Source organism: Nomascus leucogenys, chromosome 10 (assembly GCF_006542625.1).
Source record: "Nomascus leucogenys isolate Asia chromosome 10, Asia_NLE_v1, whole genome shotgun sequence".
In the NCBI taxonomy this organism is placed as follows: Eukaryota; Metazoa; Chordata; class Mammalia; order Primates; family Hylobatidae; genus Nomascus; species Nomascus leucogenys.
The window spans coordinates 1,284,932-1,302,582 of NC_044390.1; the positions used below are offsets into that span (position 1 = coordinate 1,284,932).

General features: G+C 45.3%; 2 protein-coding genes across 5 annotated transcripts in view; both read right to left on the reverse strand.

Annotated features, from left to right (window-relative positions):
- Positions 1-16,940, reverse strand: part of LOC105737513 (zinc finger protein 17) — a 30,971-nt gene extending 14,031 nt beyond the window's left edge. For 2 of the 3 annotated variants that reach the window (XM_030819508.1, XM_030819506.1), the window contains exons 1-3: positions 16,710-16,940; positions 14,150-14,184; positions 11,194-11,320 (exon numbers count right to left, since the gene is read on the reverse strand). The gene's annotated coding sequence lies outside the window, so the exon portion shown is untranslated. The remainder of the gene's footprint in view (positions 1-11,193; positions 11,321-14,149; positions 14,185-16,709) is intronic. The other variant, XM_030819507.1, reaches the window with a different exon arrangement.
- On the reverse strand, positions 7,934-16,953 carry ZNF548 (zinc finger protein 548). 2 transcript variants are annotated; one of them, XM_003277251.4, is made up of 4 exons: positions 16,710-16,953; positions 14,150-14,184; positions 11,194-11,320; positions 7,934-9,938 (listed from the first exon to the last, which is right to left on the reverse strand). In XM_003277251.4, exons 2-4 carry the CDS (start codon positions 14,171-14,173, stop codon positions 8,479-8,481), a joined length of 1,611 nt encoding a protein of 536 aa, XP_003277299.2. In that variant the 5' UTR covers positions 14,174-14,184; positions 16,710-16,953; the 3' UTR covers positions 7,934-8,478. The 2 variants fall into 2 exon arrangements, with proteins under 2 accessions (XP_003277299.2, XP_030675369.1); XM_030819509.1 differs by having other exon boundaries at positions 15,977-16,715.
- Between the last annotated feature and the right edge of the window lie 698 nt (positions 16,954-17,651).

Genomic DNA, 17,651 nt, shown 5'->3' on the forward strand with positions numbered 1-17,651 from the left:
GTGTGTTTTTGTATTTACAAGTATTTTACAAAGAGGAACACTGTTACTTTTTGTGTAGTTTAATTGTACTGTACTACAGACTTCTCTATCCCTTTCTTGGTACTAAAAATGTGTATTTAATATGTATATATACTCCTGTGTCGAAGTCTACTTAAATGCTAGTAACTGCCCTGTTGTACTTTAGTGTGGACATTCAGTCTTCTACTTCACTCATAGATGTCTTTGGTCCTCCTCTTACACTTAATGCTACAACATATTGTCCCCATGTCCCTGCTGCCTTGAACAGTATTGTGAGAAAACTTCTCTCACATAAGAATTTATGGACTAGACTGAGAGATATACCAGAAACAGGCTTTCTGTGTCACATGATAATCTAGAAAATCTTTTTTTTACAGTACCTGAGCAGATTGCTTTATGAAACTGCTACAGTCTTTGACTCTTCCATGACATATACATGATTGCAGCTACATCACCCCATATTTCTTTCCATAGTATAGTAATTTATAGAACTTAAAGTAACATGCAATAATATCTAATTTGCATTTCTCTAACACCAACGAGTTTGAATATCCATTCATATTCTTGATAACCATCTGATTTTTCTCTCGTTTGTTGTATGCTCGTGCTTTAGTTCATTTCTAAGATCTCTGACTTTATTCCTTTAAGAAGAATCTGAAACTTTGGCTGGGCACAGTGGCTCATGCCTGTAATCCCAGTATTTTGAAAGGTGGAGGTGGGAGGATCATCTGAGTCTAGGAGTTTGAGACCAGCCTGGGCAGTATAGTGAGATCCCCGTCTCTACCAAAAAGTTAAAAATTAGCCAAGCATGGTAGTGCGCACTTGTAGTCCCAGCTACTGGGGAGGCTGCAGTGGGAGGATTGCTTGAACCTGAGAGGTGGAGGCTGCTGTGAGTGAAGATCATGCCACTGCACTCCAGCCTGGGTGAAAGAGACCCTGTCTCAAGAAAAAAGCAAAAAAATCTAAAACTCGCATGCCTAAAACCGTAAAACTGGGCACATTTAGATATTTTAAATGTCTTCTCTGAGTCCCTGAACTCACTCAATTTTGACTCATAATCTTTATGAAATAGAAAGCTTGAAATTTAGTTGTAATTATATTAATTCGTTTTTTCATGTAATATTTTGTGCACTCTGGGATCAAAGAAAGACTTATCAGAGGGTAAATTCTGAGATCATTTTGTAGGTCTCACTCCAAAATTCTTTCCTTTCCATTTTCTATTTCTTACTCCCTGTTGACCTTTGTTAATTTTAATTTTTTCTGACATGTGTAGCTTAGTTGGAGGATAATATGAGATGGTGCTTATGAATGCTCCTAACTCCGGGCATGTCACATCATAGGTATTAAATATAAATAAAGTTTTCTCCTCTGTTCTTTCTGTATTATTGTATCTTCATTTCTTTTTCTTCTCTCTCCTTTTCTTTAAACTCCCAGTTTTGCTTGTTTTTTCCCCATACTCTACCTTTAATCTGTGGGAGACAAAAATTCTAAACATCCCATTCTCAACTGCAAAATAAACTTTTAAAATCCCCCAGAGATTGCACAACCTAGTCCACCATGTGAAACACCTGAGCACTCCTCCTAGGGCGCTGAGGTTAGGCCTAAATACCCTACTGCGCCCACTTGAGCCATCTACTGCCTGCAAGCGCCATCTGCTGGTCTAGTGGCTGGCCCACAGAGCCCACTGCAACCACTGCTAATGAGCACAGCAAGTGCGACCCAGAAGAGTTTCGCACCACTGCCACCACCATCACGGATGCCACACCAGCAGCCCAGGGGCTCAAGAGTGCACTCGCATGCTTGGTACACTGCTATCACAACCAGCATCTAAGAAAGCCAACCAGAGGCCAAAGAATCAGCCTGCCTAGAACTGCCAACACAGGTACCAACATTCAGCACCACAAAGCACGAGGATAAACATACGTAGCTCACCATCAGTACTGCTGAAGCCTGAAGATAAGCTCATCTGGCATTCTGTTCCCAGCACAACTTTACCAAAACCTCCACTAATAACTAACAGTGTGTACCCTAACACACTTGAGAAAACCACTTGAACTGTTGAAAGCCAAGGAAATCATAAAAAAAACTTTACTGCTGGGTGCACTCAGAAGTAAAGCTAAAGTGCCCTACTCAACCAAAACGATTGATACATCTTCAAAACCCCCACAAACAAAAGTAAATTCAAAAATAGAGAGATAAACTATTTTTTTAATTTTTTTAAGATGGAGTGGCCGGGCACGGTGGTTCATGCCTGTAATCCCAGCACTTTGGGAGGCCGAGGCGGGCGGATCACGAGGTCAGGAGACTGAGACCATCCTGGTTAACACAGTGAAACCCCTTCTCTACTAAAAATACAAAAACTTAGCTGGGCGTGGTGGCGGGCACCTGTAGTCCCAGCTACTTGGGAGGCTGAGGCAGGAGAATGGCGTGAACCCGGGAGGCGGAGCTTGCAGTGAGCCGAGATAGCGCCACTGCACTCCAGCCTGGGCGACAGAGCGAGACTCCGTCTCGAAAAAAAAAAAAAAAAAAAAAAAAGATGGAGTTTCGCTCTTGTTGCCCAGGCTGCAGTGCAATGGTGCGATCTCGGCTCACCACAATCTCCACCTCCTGGGCTCAAATGATTCTCCTGCCTCAGCCTCCCGAGTAGCTGGGATTACAGGTGCCTGCCACCGTGCCCAGCTAATTTTTGTATTTTTAGTAGAGACAGGGTTTCACTGTGTTAGCCAGGATGGTCTCGATCTCCTGACATCATGATCCACCTGCCTCAGACTCCCAAAGTGCTGGGATTACAGGCGTGAGCCACTGCGCCCGGCCCAAGACTGAGTAATTTTTAAAGTAAAAAGGTTTAATTAACTCTGTTAGTTAAACACAACCTATACACAACCCTCTTGTTCCACAGTGGAAGAACCCTGTCAGTTGCAGAGGACAGATTTATTAATTCACCAGGCATGACATGACACACTTCAACAGAACAAAAAAGCACTCATTTAGCTTGAAACAAGGAAGATGTTCCAACACACAGGTGATGGGGCAGCACAGGCTATGTAGGCTTTTTATCTTTAGGGAAGGCTCAAGGCCCATCCCTATGTAGATGATGCAACTATGGTTTGAAATTTATAGTCCAGGGAGGCTACAGGAATTCATAAAATCATTGATTTAGTTGCTCTGACATTGACCTTGGCTACAGGAGGTACACAAGTCCTTAGGTCTTTGGAATTCCTGTAATACCCCACCCCACACAGCCATAGTTACTGGGACATTTGTGAGTGCTCCTTTAGAGAAGACTCATCCACTCTACTGCAGTCTCTCCCATGTCCTGTTAATCCAACCACTATTTATTATAGAATATGGCTTCCGGCCAGGTGCAGTGGCTCACGCCTCTAATCCTGGCACTTTGGGAGGCCGAGGTGGGCAGGTCATGAGGTCAGGAGTTCGAGACTAGCCTGGCCAATATAATATGATGAAACCCCATCTCTAATAAAAATACAAAAATTTGCCGGCCGGACATGGTGGCGTGCACCTATAGTCCCAGCTACTCAGAAGGCTGAGGCAGAATTGCTTGAACCCAGGAAGCGAGGTTGCAGTGAGCTGAGATCATCCCACTGCACTCCAGCCTGGGCAACAGAGCAAGACTACGTCTCAAAAAAAAAAAAAAAAAAAAAAAAAAAAAAGAATATGGCTTCCATCTGGCCCTAAAGGTCAACAGCCAGGAACATATACCCAGATAGTGTTTTACTTCAGGACCCATAGCTTCCAGCAGTTCACAAGAAACAGCTATCCCTCATCAGTGCAGGGAAAATATGGGAAATATGGGTAGGAATACCCAGTGCATACTGTTGCCTGGTGCCTTAAACATCAAGGCAACTGTTTTCTCCTCAAATTGTACTCTTCTGAATACAAATAATCTTTGTACTCCGGGCTTGAGATTTTGTGCAAAAGTCCTTCAGACTTTCCCAGGAGGCTTCTCATGGCAATGCAAATTGGTCCAAATCTGCATACAAGCTGATCTTTTGCTTCCTACTACTCCCTCTGGAGCTCACAAAGTAAAGGTCCCACAAAAAACCATTCATGCTTTCATTCTAGCAGAGACCAATTCTGTTCAAAACCCACTGCATACGGTGACTAGATTTCCAAGAGTTAATGTAGGTTAAACAATGTGACCTTTATTATCACAAAACCAACCAGGGTATGTGTGTGCATTAGGGGTGAGAAGGAGTTCACAGTGTGGGTGGCTGGCAGGTTGGAAAACTCCATCCCAAGTGTCATGATGACACAGGATACTTTCAGTGCCATTTCACCAGCCAGAAACCTCCATGGCCGAAGCACTTCTGCCCAGACATCACTTGGCCTGCTGGGCTCACTCCACTAACTCAGTCCAACAGGCTGTGCTTGGCTCATGCTACCAGCCAGATCCTGTGCCCACCATGGCTCTGTGCTTGGCCTACAGCTGGTCCAGGTGTGCTGCAACCGGCTTCTGCCTTGGAAGCTGGTATCTGGACAAGGAGGACATGGCAGCGCCCAAAAACTCAGACACCAGCAACCACAGAGCCCCAAGGGGTGTTACAGCTTTTGCTCAGGGAATCCCAATGTCTGAGCCCCAAGGAAGCATTACAGCTCATTTGTGTTACAGCTCGTCCATTCCCACCATCCACACACTTCAGTGAATGGGGGTGTGTCACAGCTTGTTTGGTCCTGCCACCCTGCTCCAGCACACGGCTCATGGGCTGGCCTGGCCCTGCTGCCGCTGCTTCCTGTCACATGGGGTGGTTGCCTGGGGCTGGTGGAAGGCAGGAGGGCTACAGTGTTACAGCTCCTTTCACACCTGCCATTTGGCAGTTTCCGAGTTCTTGTCCCATGACCAAGAAGAATGACATTATGTGGACACCAGAGAGTGAGCAAGGCAGGGAACTTTATTGAGTGGCAGAAAAGCTCTCAACAAGAGGGGACCTGAAAGTGGGCAGCCCAATGTGTAGCTGGGCCCAGGGTTTTTATGGGCTCAGAATGGGGACTGCGTACTGATTGGTCCATGGGTGGGCCTGGAAAAAGCACCATTTGATTGGCTAAAAGGCATTGAGGAAATTCTCACTCCAGTCATGGACTCTATTTGGAACTGGCAGCTCAATTTTCAGGCTTTAAACTGTCGTTGGCTTGAAGTTTGGGTTTCACCAGGGACCTGTACTTAGTCTGCCTAGCAATTTATCTGCCTCCTACCACTATCAATGAGATAACCAATACTTTCCCCTGGAGAAAGGAAATTTCTGCAATCTGCCTGCCAAAGCCAGTCCATGTCTTCTGTCCAAGGCTGATGTCTATGCCCTAATCAGTCATAGGAGAGGGGGTGAGGACTCCAAAGTGTTCAAGTGACTAGTGAATTCTTCAGCTAGAGAACACAGCATGCTGCCATAACTGCATTTTAATGTGACTAAAATGCTACACACCATGGCTCTTTGCCAGTTGGTAGAAAAGAGATGACTTTTTAAAATAGGTGCTGGCAGGGGCATAACTCTGGCAAAGGCCCCAATCAAGTTGCAAAGTGCAACACAGTTCACAAAATCTTCCCATATATCTGGCAGTATAGACAATATCCCTAGTGTGGATGTTTAGATGCAGGAGGCTCAACTGCTGGCTCTCTCCCTAAAAAGCTAATCTCCAAAGCATTGCTCTACTGAGTTAATTATGTTAACAAGGAAAGATGGCATTGCCTTCACTTCTACTTTTCTCTAGGGTGAACTTGCTGGCACGAAATGAGGTTACACTAATGGCTAAAGACTTTCCAACATTCACTAGATTCATAATACCTTTCTGGGTTCTTCTGATAGCAAGAAACAAGCCAATGTCACTTGGATACACAAAATCAGAACTATTTATTACCTATAGCTAAGAATGAGAGAATTTGGGTAGGGTCCCACAGAGGGTTGCATCTGAGACAGAGTAACAGCAACCCGAGGCTGCAGGGGACAACTTAGGTAAGGCAAGGGAATTGCATTAGCTATGTTTTCCATGTTCCCCATGGATTGGTTAATTTGAATAATTTGGGCTGGAATACAGCAGTCTGGAGTGTGAAAGCCCACTAGTCTTGTCCTCAAAACTGAGTCTCACACACACACCTAAAACGTGTGGTACTGACATATGACCAATAAGATAGAGAATCCACATATAAACCATGGCATATATGGACAAATGATTTTCACAAGTGTGCTAAGACTACTCAACAGAGGAAAGACGCTCTTTTTAACAAATGGTGCTTGGAAAACTGGATAGCCACATAAAGTGGACTTTTGCCTTAAACCATATGCAAAAATGAACCCCAAGCAGATTAAATATCTAAATGTAGCCAGGCACAGTGCATTACAACTCCTGCCTGTAATCTCAGCAATTTGGGAGGCCGAGGGAGGGGGATCACTTAAGGCCAGAAGTTTAAGACCAGCCTGGCCAACATGGCAAAACCCCATCTCTACTAAAAATATAAAAATTAGCCAGGTGTGTGGTGGCATACACTTGTAATCCAAGCTACTTGGGAGGCTGAGGTGGGGTGATGGCTCGAACCCAGGAGGTGGAGGTTGCAGTGAGCTGAGATTCCACTACTGCACTCCAGCCTGGGTGACAGAGCAAGACTCTGTCTCCAAAAGAAAAAAAAAAAAAAGACCTAAATGTAAGACCTAAAAATATAAAATTCTTAGAATAAAACATAGGGAAAATGCTTGGCATTGGATTTGATACTAATTTTTTATATATATAACATCAAAGCCCAGGTAACAGAAGTAAAAATAGATAAAATGGACTACAGTCATCCCTTGGTGTCCATGGGGGACTGATTCCAGGACCCCTTGTGGATACCAAAATCATCTGATGCTCAAGAGGTCCCTCACATAAAAAGGCATAGTGTTTGCATATAACCTATACACATCTTCCTATATAGATTATCACTAGGTTATTTATAACTTCTAATACAATGTAAATGCTATGTAAATATTTATTATACTATATGGTTTAGGGAATAATGACAAGAAAAAATGTTCATGTTTAGTACAGATGCAACTATTCTTTTTGTTTTCCAAATATTTTTGATTAATGATCAGTGCAATCCATGGATGCTCCAAATACTTTTGATCTATGGTTGCTTTGATCCGTGAATACAGAACCCACAGACAGAGGGGGTCAACAGTATATCAAAATTTAAAATTTCATCAAAGGACACAATCAGCAGAGCGAAAAGCAACCTATGGACTGGGAGGTAATATGTAAAAAGCATATATCTGGTAAGGAGTTAATATCCAGAATGTATAAAGAACTTCTACAACTCAACAACAAAAAGCAAATAGTCCCATTAAAAATGGAAAAAAAGACTTGAATAATTTTCCAGATACATGAATGCCTAACAAGCACATGAAAAGATCTTCAACATCATTAATCATTCACAAAATAAAAATGAAAGACACTATAGATTCCACCTCACATCCAACAGGATAGCTGCTATCCAAAACAAAAGGCACTACAAAAAACCCCAAAAACAGAAACAGAACATGAACAATGTTGGTGGGGATGTATATAGATTGCAATCCTTGTGCACTGCTGGTGGGAACGTAAAATGGCACAGGTACTATGGAAAAAATTTTCCCAAAAATATTAAAAATAGAAATCCTGGCCAGGCGCGGTGGCTCACGCCCGTAATCCCAGCACTTTGAGAGGCCAATGCAGGCGGATCACAAGGTCAGGAGATCAGGACCATCCTGGCTAACACAGTGAAACCCCGTCTCTACTAAAAATACAAAAAAATTAGCCAGGTGTGGTGGCAGGCACCTGTAGTCCCAGCTATTCGGGAGGGTGAGGCAGGAGAATGGCATGAACCCAGGAGGCGGAGCTTGCAGTGAGCCGAGATCACACCACTGCACTCCAGCCTGGGTGACAGAGCAAGACTCTGTCTCGCAAAAAAAAAAAAAAAAAAAAGGAAATCCTATATGATCCAGCACCACCATTTCTGAGTATATACCCTACAAGAATTCAAAGTAGAATCTTGAATAGACACTTGTACACTCATCTTCATAGCAGCATTATTTCAATAGGCAAAAGGTGGATGTAGCCCAAGCATCCACTGACAGATGAATGGATAAATAAATGTGGTATATAAAATCATAGAATATTATTTCACCTAAAAAGGAAGGATATTCTGACACATTATACAACGTGGGTGAACCGTGAAGACCTTATCCTAAGTGAAATAAGCCAGTCTCAACAGATAAATACTGTATGAATCCACTTATATGAGGTACCAATAGATATCAAATTCATAGATACAGAGTATAGAAACATAGTTGAGACATTTCTGGGGAAGTAGGGAAGGGGAATGAGTTGTTGTTAATGGGTACAGCATTTTACTTTTTTTGTAAGAGGAAAAATGTTCTGGAGATTAGTTGCATAAAAATGTGGAATTTATATAACATTACTACCCAATTACAATAGTCAATGGTAAACTTTCTCCATTGTGAAATCTCTGATGTTTAATGAGGTTGGAGTTTTAGCTAAAGAATTCCCCACATTCATGGAGCACACAAGCCTCTCTTCGCTGTGGATTTTCTGGTGATGAACCAGGTGAGACTTCCTAATAAAGGCCTTCTGGCATTTGCTGCACTCATAAGGTCTTTCTCCACTGTGGATTTTCTGGTGCTCAACAAGTATATGCTTGTGGCTAAAGGCTTTCCCACACTCTCTGCACTCATAAGGCCTTTCTCCAGTGTGATTTCTCCAATGTTTAATGAGGTTAGAGTTGTAACGAAAGAATTTCCCGCATTCGCTGCACTCATAAGGCCTTTCTCCCGTGTGGACTCTCTGGTGTCTGATGAGTCTGCAGTGGTACCTAAATGATTTCCCACATTCACTGCATTTATAAGGCCTTTCTCCAGTATGATTTCTCCAATGTTTAACGAGGCTGGAGTTGTACCTAAACAATTCCCCACATACACTGCACTCATAAGGCCTTTCTCCAGTGTGAATTCTCTGATGTCTAATGAGTGTGGAGATATACCTAAAAAATTTCCCACAATCATTGCACTTATAAGGTCTTTCTCCGGTGTGAACTCTCTGATGTTTAATGAGTGTGGAGCTGTCCATAAAGAATTTCCCACATTCCCTGCACTCATACGGCCTCTCTCCGGTGTGAACTCTCTGATGTCTAACAAATGTGGAGCTGTACCGAAAGAATTTCCCACATGTGTTGCACTCATAAGGCCTTTCTCCAGTGTGAACTCGCTTATGTCTCATGAGTCGGTAGTTGTACATAAAGGATTTTCCACATTCTCTGCACTCGTAAGTCCTTTCACTAGTGTGAACTGTCAGATGTTTCATGAAATTGGCACTGTACTTAAAGAATTTCCCACATTTGTTACATTCATAAGACCTTTCTCCTGTGTGGATTTTCTGGTGCTCAACAAATGAATAGCTGCAGGTGAAGGTTTTCCCACATTCACTACATTTGTAATCATTTTGTCCAGTCTGAAAGGCTTCTCTGTCCTCTGTGTCCCTGTATGGCTTCCACTCGCTTTGAGAGCCCTGGTGCTGGAGAAGGCATGAGGTGGCTGATAAGTCCTTCCAGCCCTCCATGCATGTGAAGATCTCCTCTTCCATGTGCACTCTGTGGTCCTTCCCACCTGAAGGTATCCAATCATCCTCTCTGGAAAGATTTTCTCCAATTTGCTGTTTTGGGTGCTGAAAAAGCTCTGCCTCACAAATATATATGTCTTGTTCAGGATGAATTCCATCGTGCTCAACCAGGCACAGAATGTCTTTGAAGGTTGGGCCACATGTCTCACTAGGGTGGACCTTCTGGCTGGACAGACAGGGCTTTGAAGTTGTAACCTCTGACACTCCTACAGAAAAACCTTGCTGTGAAGGTGCCTCCTCATCCTCAGCTCCATGCCAAGAACCTGTCAGAACAGAAATGCTGGAGAAGTGCATGTTGACTCTGGTGGGAGGAAGCAGCTCCATCACAAATGTGTGTCAGGCACAGACACAAATAAGGCCATGGGATTGGGGACATCATGGACATTAAGGCCAGTGAGAGGAGGGTCCACTATGCATGACTGGGCCTGGCAAGGCCCCATAATGGGAGAGCCCTGATGATGGTAAGCATACAAGGGAGGGGTATGGTACAGAGAGAGAAGGCAGGGTCTCCAACTCACTCCTCTGAAAACAGCCATCAACAGGCCATGGTTGCTGGAGACTGGCAAGCAGTGTGTAGAAGGTTCTCTCCAAACCCAGAGAGATCAGACTGTGACCGAGGAGCTCGTGTTCAGGGATACATGCAGACCTCACACCATGTTAAATACAGGCCATGCGTTGGCAGGCATTCAAAGGGAGCAGTGGAAAAGAATGGGTGAAGGGTGGTGGCCCCAGAAGTACAGACTGTGGGGCACTGGAGGTGCAGGGGCCAGGAATCATACTGGAAATGATAACGGGGAAGAAAAGATAGAAATCTGTGGCCAGTGGCCCTGGCAACAAACAATGGTGAACACAGGACAGGTTCCCAGGGTGATTTGACCCCAGCTGTGACATCAACCCTTTTCCCAACTCCCAGGCACCAGGGCCATGTCCCTGAGCCTCTAATGCCATTGTTGAAGTAATATCCACCCTCTCAGGTGCCTAGGGCCCTCTCTAGGGGAAAGAAAGCGAAAAAGAGTAAAGAGCACATGCCCAGAGAGATCAAGCCCACGGCATCCCACGTTCTATAATCAGAAGAACTTCACAGAAGAGTCCTGCGTCCTGCACAGTCAACTGAGCAGTCCCCAAAATTAGTGATCAGAGCAGTGCCTGAAATTCCAAGCACAGGAAGGCACCAAGAAATATCAGCAAGAGAAAGGGGACAACAGAACACAGGTCTCATGTGTTTGGACAGAGTAACCTGACCAGGGACAGACAAGGCTGGTGGGGTCTCTATGCCAAATTCAACATTTCTGGCTTCTGAGCCCTTTCTTGTAAGCCTCAGAGCAGCAGGGAGGGGGATGCTAGGAAACAGGGGGTACAGAACACACAGCCCAGCCCTACATCCCACAGCATATACGCCAAGAAACAGGGAAAAGAAGCAGCACCCACAGTCTCACTGTGGGAAACGCAGAGCTGCCTTTGGGTAAAAAGGGGTAACACAGCCCAACCCAGGATACTGGGCAAGTGTGAGGGCCTTACCTAGTGAGGACAAAAGGGCCAAATTCTCCAGCATCACATCACGGTACAGCAATCTCTGAGCCTCATCAAGGTGCCCCCACTCCTCCTGGGAGAAATATATGGCCACATCCTCAAAGACCACACGGCCCTGCCAAATTGGGAAAGATGAATACATGAGCAGCTTCTTTTCAAGCTGTATTTACTTAAGTTCTCTATTTTCTACTTATATTTACCACCCATTAAACACAGGGCCAAACTAACAGCCAAATGTGTTTCCATCTCCCCTACCACCCTGGGCCCACATTCTCAAACCAAGCCAATATTTTCCTGTGCTCTAAATCAACCCAGGGCCAGGTACTGCAAAACTAGGGACAGTCCCAATAGCCCAGGTGTCCTGGAATTATTTAAACTAGCCAAACTATCCTGACACCCAGCCCTGCCTTGCTTTCCCTTGCAAACCCCAATAGCATCTGTGGACTAAACTAAACTTTCCCCTCACTCCAATTTTCCTCCTGACCGAATCTGGTGCCTCACCATGTGGCCCTGTGTTATGTGGTATGTACCCTCCTTGGGGAAATGCAAAGAATAAATATCTTCTTTCAGTCATTGCCTGTCCCCAGCATCAATCACTCACATCCATAAATTAAAACCCAATGGGTAAAATGACTGCTACGTTTCTCTCTCCAGGATCTCATCGCTGTCCCCTACACCTCCATTCCTTGCTCAATCTCTTCCACACCCTCCCAGTGTGGAAGAGAAACCACATCCAGGTAGCATGAGTGACTTTTCTCTCCCCATTTCCATTGGCTACCGTGTCCAGCACACAGAGAAAACAGGTGAAGGACAAGGTAGAAAAGCACCCTCTAGGATGTGGGCCTCCCACGGGGGGATCCATCCTCTCCTGCCAGCCAGTTTGCATGGAGTCACCCAGATCTTGCCTCCCAAGACAACCAAACTCAGACTCATCCTCCTCCCTTGAGCTACCAGGGCTAGGGCCTGGGACCCTCCATTCACACTCCTCCTGCCTGCACATCACTCTTTGGACAGCCCTCCAATCCCGTCTCTCACACCTCCACTCCTGTCAATTCCACAGACACCTCCCAGCCCACACCACAGGCATTTCCTTCACCTCCTAACAGGCCACTCTGCACACGGAAAGCAGGCGGTGCACGGCAAATACGCTCGGCATCCAATTCACTCCTAGTCCTGTCCTAGAACACCAAAGTCCCCTAGCACCAAGGGCAGCCCTAAGCCCTGGGTTGAAGGTTCCCTACATGGCCGTTTCTCACTTCACTGTCAGCTGCCCAAACCATGTGAAGACTTCACAGACTCTCAGCTGTGTCCTGCCTCATGGTACACTCTGTCCCATCAACAGTCAGGAAAATTGCTCTCCACTAAAACCTCATTCCAAGCCCAGCTGTACTGACCTCCACATTTCCACTCCTGATATGGTTTGGCTCTGTGTCCCCACCCAAATCTCATGTCGAATTGTAATCCCCGCGTGTCAGGGGAGGCACCTGGTGGGATGTGACTGGATCATGAGGGCATATTTTCCCCTTGCCTTTCTCATAATAGTAAGTTCTCATGAGATCTGGTTGTTTAAAAGTGTGTGGCTCTTCCCCCTTCATTCTCTCCCTCTCTCCTGCTCCATCATGGGAAGATGTGCCTTGCTTCCCCTTCACCTTCTGCCAGGATTGTAAGTTTCCTGAGGCCTCCCAGTTATGCTTCCTGTTAAGCCTGAAGAACTGTGAGTAGGTTAAACCTCTTTTCTTCATAAATTACCCAGTCTCAGGTAGTTCTTTACAGCAGTATGGAAACGGATTAATACAACTCCCATCCTCACCTCCTGCCAACTGATATTTAGCAACTCTCCAGTCTCACTCTATTATCCCCCCTCAGCAACCCCATAATGTCCACTCTCCTTCAGAAGTCTTTCTCACTCCTATACTCCACCATCTCACATACACTCATCCCCACAAACACCCCATTCCCTCATTTGTCTAGTGACTCCTCCACCACCACATAGGCACCCAGTAAGAGACCCAGTTCTCATGCCCCATTCCAATTCTCTGTCTTCGAACAGCACTGCCACCATAACCTAGAGATGCTGTCACCTAAACTGAATCCATGGCTTCATCCTGGTCCATACGACAGCCACCGTAGTGTGGACGTCTCCAACCTGAACTCCTCCACCAGGAGTCTCGGAGACACCTGTGACCTGAACAAACACTGACTCCTCATACTCACTCTGAAAATTCCTAATATTGCTGACTTCTCCCATCTTAGCTGATGGAGCATCTATGCTTCCAAACAAAAACCATGGAGCCACTCCTGATTCCCCTTCTATCCCACCTCCCCAGCTGCCTCACTCTCTATATCATAAAATGTGGGCAGCTCTAGTTAAAACTGAAGCTATGACCGCTCTTGACAAGCCACCACCAACATCCACCTAGACTGCTACAGGAGCATCCTCTCAGATCTCCCTGCCATTACCCTCACCTCCACAGTCTGTCCTCCACTCAGAAGCCAAAGAAAGTCTCTTAAACTAGGGTCCTATCACTACCTCTTTTGCTTCAAATCTTCCCCATCTCCCACTTCCCTTAGATTAGAGACCCAGGACCTAGGCTGTCATTCCAGGCCTGATGTTTGCGTGTCTCTAGCCACCTCCCACTCTGCTCCCTATTCCTACCAGATGTAACAGACATTTGCAGTTACCTAAAAACCCAGCTCAGTCTCTCCTCCAAACATTGAAACATTCTGAATCCTGTGCCCAAGAGGCCCTAACATATCTTATCAGATCAATTCTCAACAACGGGGACCAGTCTATGTAACCCAGCAGCCAACTTGTAATACTGAAACTGGTGAAACCACCCACTCTTCAGACATAAGAGAAAGACAGGAAAAGAGGTTCTGTCACCTGCCAAAACCATCTGGGAGATAACCAGGGTGGGTGAATGGTAGGAAACACTCTACTCACCTGTGTAGGGTCCATTTCTGCCATCACCGGGGACCCTGAGGGAAGAGAAAGGCCATGAGAAATTGACAGCCATGGAAGGATCCTTCAGGCTGAGATGGACCACCACCTCGTCTGCCCTGCCTGGGAGCAAAATGATCTCAATTCATTGAATAAAGTTCCTCAGGCCTCAGTGCTGCAGCTCTGTGACCATGGAAAAGAACTGAAACCACCTCAGCTTCAGTGTCCCCATCTGTAAACAGATTGCAAGAATAGCTGCCCCCTCACAGGGCTCATATTAGTATCAAACATCAGTAGCATATACTATATATATCAGCTGCTATGGTCCAAGATTAATGGTTTTGTACATGAGTTCAATGCAAATGAAAGAGTGGGGTTTTGAAATTTTCATGTATGTTTTTAGCTTAAGATTTTAGAGGATGCGATACTAACTTTTTCCAAGGAAAGCAAACGAGATAAATTAACATCAAACCAATTATGAACCACTTTTAGAAATTTTATTTATTCTATTTTATTTTATTTTATTTTATTTTGAGACAGAGTTTTGCTCTTCTTGCCCAGGCTGGAGTGCAATGGCGTGATCTTGGCTCACTGCAACCTCTGCCTCCCGCGTTCAAGCTTCTTGGGAGGCTGAGGCAGATCACCTGAGGTCGGGAGTTCGAGACCAGCCTGACCAGCATGGAGAAACCCTGTCTCTACTAAAAATACAAAATTAGCCGGGCGTGATAGCTCATGCCTGTAATCCCAGCTTCTTGGGAGGCTGAGGCAGGAGAATTGCTTGAACAAACCTGGGAGGTGGAGGTTGCAGTGAGCCGAGATCACGCCACTGCACTCCAGCTTGGGCAACAGAGCGAGACTCCATCTCAAAAAAAAAAAAAAAAAGCACATGACAGACATTTTTCAAAAAGAAGACATATAAATGGCAAGCAGGCATATAAAAAAATGCTCAACATCATTAATCATCAGACAAATTCAAATTAAAACCACAGTATCTCCTTACACCAGTCAGAATGGGTATCATTTAAATGTCAAAAAATAACCAATGTTGCCCAGGATATGGAGAAGAGAAAAAGCTTATACACTGTTGGTGAGAATGTAAGTACAACCTCAATGGAAAACAGCATGAAGATTTTTCAAATAACTGAAAATAGAACTACCGTTAAATCCACCAATCCCACTACTGGGCATCTACCCAAAGGAAAAGAAATCATTATATAAAAAACATACATGTATTTTTATCACAGCACTATTCACAATAGCAAAGATAGGGAATTAACCTAACTGTCCATCAATGTATGACTGGGTAAAGAAAATGTGGCATATATATACACAAGGTAATACCACTAGGCCACAAAAAAAAAAAACCAAAAAAAAAAAAAAAGAATGAAACTATGTCTTTTACAGCAATGTGGATGGAACTGGAGGCCATTATTAAATGAAACAACTCAGAAACAGAAAGTCAAATACCAAATGTTCTCACTTCTAAGTAGAAGCTGAATAACGTGTACACATGGACACAGAGTGTGGAATGACAGAAAATGGAGACTCCAAACAGGTAGAAGGATGAGACGAAGATGAGTGATGAGAAATTACTTAATGGATACAATGTACATTATTCAGGCGATGGATACATTAAAAGCCCAGACTTCACCACTATGCAAATATATCCATATAACAAAACTGCACTTGACTCCTTAAATTTATGCAAACAAACAAAAAAAAAACCCCAGAGACCTCCCTACTCTTTGTGCTCTTCAGACCATTCTCTGGCCCAGTCCACGCTCTCCATCCGTCCGGTATCGCCAACCCAATCCCCTTCCTCAGACACACCTTTATGTCCACCTGCCTGTGTGACGTATCCATCTTGAGACATTTGAGAATCATCATGTCCAAAATCCAACCTGTGACCTTCTCCCGGAAATCTGCTCTTTATGCTGACTTCCCCAACTCCATTCTTTCAAACGTTCAAACAGAAAACAAAAAACAAAACAAACACTTGAAACGGTTCTTCACTGCCTTTGTTCAGACATAACTGAAGCACCAGGAAAACCTACCGGTCCTATCTTTCAGGCCTATGAAGAATCTCATCACATCTCCCTCTACTGTCACTGGTCCAGCCCCAACCATAATTCTCCTGAGTCTACTGCAGTGGCCTCAGGGCCTTTTCGCCAGCCTCCCTGTGTCCATTCCTTACCTGGTTTTCCTAACTTGAAACTTCGAACTCTGGACCTGCCCCCTCCAACTGTCCCTCCCTTGACAACCGTCCATGGTTACTAGCTGCTCAGGTTGCCATTCCAAGCGAGAATTCACAAAACCCTCTCTTTCCCGCAGAAACAACACACGCCCCTGACGCTCCAACACAGCCCACTCGGCAGCGCCTTCATGCCCTGAACCTGAGGTCCCTGACAGGAGCTCTGAGGCTGCATCAAATCGGCTGATACGGGGACCCCACACAGGAACGCCCCTCTCTTCAGGACAAGGGGCCTGACCTGCAGGGCCCCTTCAGGGGGCTTCAGCACTGGGAGGACTGGTTGGGCGGGGGAGCCTGGGACGGGGCACCCACCTCAGTCAGGTTCATCAGCAAGGCCTCCGCCAGCCCAGCCAGGGAAGAGCGGGGCGGGGGCGACGAAGGCAAGACAAGGACACCACTGTCCCTAGCGCTTGTCAGTTGACTCACTCCCACCTCTCCGCGGTGGGAACCAAGCCGCTTCTCGCGCTTTTCCGCTCCGTCACTTCGGTGACGTCAGACAGCGCCATAGGCCGGAGCTGGTGAAACACCAGAGAGAACCAAAACGACCACCACCAGGAGGACGGCGGAAGTCCCGCCTTCCAACGGTGCGCACGCACGCACGCAAACGTCACCTTCTAAGCCTTTATTCGGTAAGTCGTGCCGCCGAGAGCTGCAGTGTCTTCTGGGTTATGAAGTTTCGACACCGCTTCCGGACTTGTCTTAGAGCGTTAATCAGTCCTTATATGGCAGATAAAGGCCCAGTGGCACTGTCAGGGGAGCTGGGAAACGGAGTCCCCGACTCCAAAGACAGGAGGGGGCTTGGCTTGCTCTTAAAGGCAACATACGGTATTTTTTTGGATTGTAGTGTAGGATATTTACAGAAATGTTACCAACTTATTATTTAAGACTCTATTAAGCACAGCTAATTCCCAATAACTACACGTCCAAAGAGACACCCCACACCATAAAGGCAGTCTGCCTCTACTCATGCCTGCCAGCCATATTATTGCTTTTTCAAATACACATATAGTTACGCTTTGGCGTCTGTTTAGTAAGCTTCAATATGTTTGGCCCAGAAGAAGAAAGAAAGACTACACAGTTAGGGCTATGGACTGGAATTTGTAGGAAGGATGGCAGGAGACACTGAAGTAGGTTGAAAGGGTGAAGCTATGCCTCTGGATCAAAGAGAAGACATCTTACCTGACTGTAGAGTCAGCAATTGTGTTCCTACGAAGGATGCAACGCTTTTATTCTAATAATACTTATGACTTCATA

Coding starts and splice junctions, on each gene's coding strand:
- ZNF548 (XM_030819509.1), bottom strand. CDS start 16,019: ATGTCTCAAGATGGATACGTCACACAGGCAGGTGGACATAAAG. Junction 14,185..15,976: donor ACAGGCAGGTGGACATAAAG/GTGTGTCTGAGG, acceptor CTCTTCCCTCAG/GGTCCCCGGTGATGGCAGAA. Junction 11,321..14,149: donor CAGAAATGGACCCTACACAG/GTGAGTAGAGTG, acceptor CCAATTTGGCAG/GGCCGTGTGGTCTTTGAGGA.